Genomic DNA, 4,231 nt, shown 5'->3' with positions numbered 1-4,231 from the left:
CTTTCCCTTCAGTCCTGCTGCTACGTGTTTTTAAACTGCTTTGTGTTTGGGTACGTCCATGTGCACTGCAGCGCTCTAGTTAGCCCAGGTATCCCTGGATTAACTCTCCCCACTCAGTCTCAGGAAGTCACTCTCTTCATTCAGTAGTCTTACAAAGAAAACAAAAAGATTAAGGGAAGTTTATTTTTTGCAATTTTTCAGTCTGTCTCGAGCTTTTGACCTTTGTTAAAGCTTCAAGTGTTGCCCCTTCCATTATCGGGTTACAGTTTTACACTTTCTCCACGAGGATTTGCTGTCTGAGCTTGTGCTGCTTCTCTCTGCTCAAAGGGTGATTGTGACAAGAGCTACGGGTCTGACTTCGTCTTCAGTGACCATGCGAAGGAACTTATTGTGGGAGAGGTTTTTGTTAGAGTCTACAATGAGGTCCCGACCTTCCAGCTGGAGGTGAGATGGAGCTAAAACCTTCCTATTGAAACCAGTGTTTGGAATGTTACTTCTCCCTCACTGTCTGTCTGTCGGTGCAAACGGAACGAAGAAAATACAAACTCTTGAAGTAGTGGCAGCTTTCTTAAGGGTATGTTGAGAGAGGAATAGGGTTAATGTGCTCCAGGTGTTAGGGTGATCAGGGTTTCCCGTCTGGAAGACAGGGATACGTGAAATGAAGGAAAAGTTACCGGGGCACCTCTCTTCCAGTGTGGACACTGTTGCATCGCACAGCTCAAAATGCTCTTGTCTCTCATTCAAAGCTTCCTAAAGCGTTCGCCGCGAGCCTCCTGGATTACGTGGGCTCACAAGCCCAGTACCTTCACACGCTGATGGCGATGACGCAGACTGGGAAGGTGGAGTCCAATCAACATGGAGATCGGTTACGGAGAGTTGAAATGGCCCTGGAGGCTCTGAGGAACGTGATAAAACACAACCCAGGTAGGCTTAAAGTTGACCTCTTTCTTGTGGGCAGCCTTAAAAATGTGGCCCTCTGTAGTCTTTATCTTCCAGCAGGAAGGCAGCTTGTTGTGCTGACAGGCATTAGCATTCTTGATGAGCTATGTAGCCTTGCTTTGGGGGGTTTTTTTGTCCGGGAGAACATAATCAGCAGATGTATTAAAGTTGTGTGTGAAATCCAAGCCTTACTTGTTTTTTTTCTCTGAACTGGGTTTGGTTTTAACCCTAATTCTAGCCTGTTGTTGCCAGGAAGACTTAAACCTCTTGGATTAAACTGTCTGTAATCCTTCAAACAATCTTTAGCTGATTTTTAAACTTCATTGCACTAAAAAGAACCTCCTTGAGCTGAGTACTGCATACTAGTAAACCCCTAAAACCGATCAGGGCCTTACTAAAGCAGGAGGAGGAGATGCTCTTGAGAGCAGGCAGCTAATTCCAGCAAAGATACCGATGTACAGACTGGAAGAGCCCGAGACCTGTGATTAGAATGTCCTCCTCCTGTATTGTATGGTAGCTCAAAAAGCAACTCCTGTTACTGTCGTGGCTTCTAACTCACAGCTCAGAGGTTGTCCTCAGGCTGGGGTCTCTGCTTGGCAGTTGCAGCCCTGCAGGTAGCTGTTGCTGCTGCATGTGGCAACGCTGCTCTGAGTGGGGGCAATCGGGGAGGGCGCGAGGGTTTGAAAACAAGTAGTGATGATCAACAGTAAACGAGAGCTGAGCCTGCCTGGCTCTCTTGGAAGAATTCAGGTACCTGGGTAGTCCAAGAACTCAGTTACTTGCCTTCCAGGGAGGGAGTGTCCTCTGCTTTTGCAGTGTTGTCGACCTGAGGCTGTATTAACAGAGAGGGCTTCATAACCTTCTGACTGCCCTGTGGAAGTGGCTGTGGCTGCTGTGCCAGGCTCCGCACGGACAGGCGGCCTTCAGCGCCTCTCTGTAGGGCAGCGCGGGCTTGGGTCAGCTGTCAGTGAACACTGTGGCTCTCGCAAAGAGAATAACTGACTTGGTCTCTTGCAGGTTCTGAGTGTGAATGCATAGGTCACTTTAAGCTGATATTCTCCCTTCTGCGTGTTCATGGAGCTGGCCAGGTGCAGCAGTTGGCTCTGGAGGTAAAAAACCAAACCCAACCTCCCAGTCTGGATGCTCTGCATGGTCAGCATGGACAAACTGGGCTGTGTAGCTGTTAGAGGGGCACCTGAAAACTATCAGGGTTGGGGTTCCAAAGTGTCAGTTCCCCCATGGAGGAACAAGGGATAGCTTCTTGCCTGTGTCCTTGCTCCCCTCTGCCCTGAGGTGAGAAGACAGTGTGGGGGCAGGAGTAAAGACTGTACGTGTCAGCTCTATCAGCCAGTGACTGGCCAGGCCTGCCTTCACCATACACTGGACTCTCATGCAGTGCTGTTTCTGATCTCTTCACAGGTAGTGAACATCGTCACGAGTAACCAGGAGTGTGTTAACAACATCGCCGAGGCAGTGGTTCTCGCAAACCTGCTGGCACTCCTGCATTCCTTACCTTCCAGTACGTACCAGGGTGCTCTTCAGCTGGCAAGGCTGGGGCTTCGCAGCTCAGCTGAGCTGGAATGCAGCTGGCTGAGCTCAGTGCTGAGTTTCAGGTTACAGCAGCATTTCAGTGAGGATGATGGAAAAAAGTTCTGTGTCTCCTGTTTGTTGTCTTAAATGTGTGGAACAGATGAGTGGCAGGTGTTTGAGCCATGGAGTACTTCACTGACTGATTCTGTTGGGGAATCCAGGGAGTAAACATCTAGCTCAGCAGTTAATGCAGATTCACCATCCCTTCACTAACTAAACTCGTACGCTTCACTGTGGGTTTGATACGGCTTTCTGTTAAGTTCATCTTTGATTAGTTCCTTCTCTATGTGGCACAAAGTGCTTCACACTTTCTATTTTGACAGGTCGGCAACTCGTCCTTGAAACGCTGTACGCTTTGACATCCAGCACAAAAATAATTAAAGAGGCCATGGCAAAAGGTACAGTACTGCACAGAAAGCAGATGTTTCTGCCGTGCTGGGCTGAACAGAAACACAGAGGCCAGATGTTACTCTTCCCTTTAGAACACTGCAGATGGAATTGAGCCCATGCTGCTTGTGTTCAGGAAAAAGTGAATGTTCTCCTCTCTCTCTGGACAGGTGCTTTAATCTACTTACTAGATATGTTTTGCAACTCAACTCACCCGCAGGTCCGAGCCCAAACAGCGGAGCTCTTTGCCAAAATGACTGCAGATAAGCTGGTGGGTCCAAAGGTAAGAATCTGAACAGCTCCTGGTGGAACTTGTCTTGGTATCACCTGCCTCTCTGCAAAGACGGAACAAACCCCGCCTTGTGTGACTGAAACACCGGTCTGGAGAGCAGTCTGGCTCGCTCAGATAGCTCCCTCCTGACCTGTGAGCAGACGTCTAGAGGCAGCTGTAGGGGTTGTAACTCCTGTAAGCAGTTTGGTTTCCATTTGAAATGACTTTGACACTTGAGACCGAGATTTCAGGCCCGTCGCTGGCTCTCGCTGTCTAAAACTGCAGCGCTGGTTTATGGTGTGGTGTTCCAGCAGCTGGTGTTACAGCACCACAAATAACTGGACTTCCCGGAGTTCTCTGTTCTGTCAGTCTGTCTGTCTCACAGTGTAGTAACAGTCAGCTCTGTCCATCCTCCCTAGGTGAGAATTACGCTCATGAAATTTCTGCCTGGAGTCTTCATGGACGCCATGAGAGACAACCCCGAAGCTGCTGTTCATATCTTTGAGGGAACGCATGAAAATCCTGAGTTGATTTGGAACGACAGCTCCAGGGAGAGAGTGTCAACAACAGTTCGAGAAATGATGCTTGAGTATGTGGAGAGCTGCTAAGTATTTCCTCACCCAAGACCCTTTCAGTGGCAGTAGAGAGCGCTGCCAGCAGAGCCCTTGCGAGGCAGACTGCGTGAACAGAAATGTGTTCCCTGTTTGTATGTGGTACCTGGAACGTGGCGATACAAGCGCGGCTTGAGCACGATCCAGGTGTTTGCTCGCTGCTGTAGCACGTGGGAGGGGGTTACAGTGAGGAGAAAAGGGGGTCTGAAACTGGAACTGCGTCACAGCGATGGAGGGAGACCGGGTGTTGGGGAGACAATGCTGCTTGTACTGCTCATTAAAACTTACCTTCTTTTTAAAGGCACTTTAAACTTCAGAGGGACAACCCTGATGCTAACTGGAAGGTAACAGTATGCTGTTCTGCTCTGAGTGTGTCCAGGGAGACAGAGGGGCAGCTGGTAACAAGTGTGTGTGTGTGTGTGTGAGAGACCCC

General features: G+C 49.2%; 1 protein-coding gene across 1 annotated transcript in view; it reads left to right on the top strand.

Annotated features, from left to right (window-relative positions):
- DNAJC13 (DnaJ (Hsp40) homolog, subfamily C, member 13) overlaps positions 1 to 4,231 on the top strand; it is a 39,057-nt gene that overhangs the window by 30,512 nt on the left and 4,314 nt on the right. The window contains exons 42-49 of the mRNA XM_010132481.1: positions 328 to 444; positions 747 to 924; positions 1,957 to 2,048; positions 2,359 to 2,458; positions 2,853 to 2,927; positions 3,087 to 3,199; positions 3,607 to 3,776; positions 4,100 to 4,142. Coding sequence (XP_010130783.1) covers positions 328 to 444; positions 747 to 924; positions 1,957 to 2,048; positions 2,359 to 2,458; positions 2,853 to 2,927; positions 3,087 to 3,199; positions 3,607 to 3,776; positions 4,100 to 4,142 — 888 coding nt within the window. The remainder of the gene's footprint in view (positions 1 to 327; positions 445 to 746; positions 925 to 1,956; positions 2,049 to 2,358; positions 2,459 to 2,852; positions 2,928 to 3,086; positions 3,200 to 3,606; positions 3,777 to 4,099; positions 4,143 to 4,231) is intronic.

The sequence above is a fragment of the Buceros rhinoceros genome, unplaced genomic scaffold, assembly GCF_000710305.1.
Source record: "Buceros rhinoceros silvestris isolate BGI_N320 unplaced genomic scaffold, ASM71030v1 scaffold16613, whole genome shotgun sequence".
NCBI classification, from domain to species: Eukaryota; Metazoa; Chordata; class Aves; order Bucerotiformes; family Bucerotidae; genus Buceros; species Buceros rhinoceros.
Note: the sequence above shows the minus strand (reverse complement) of the source record. Positions and strands in the feature narration are given on the sequence as shown.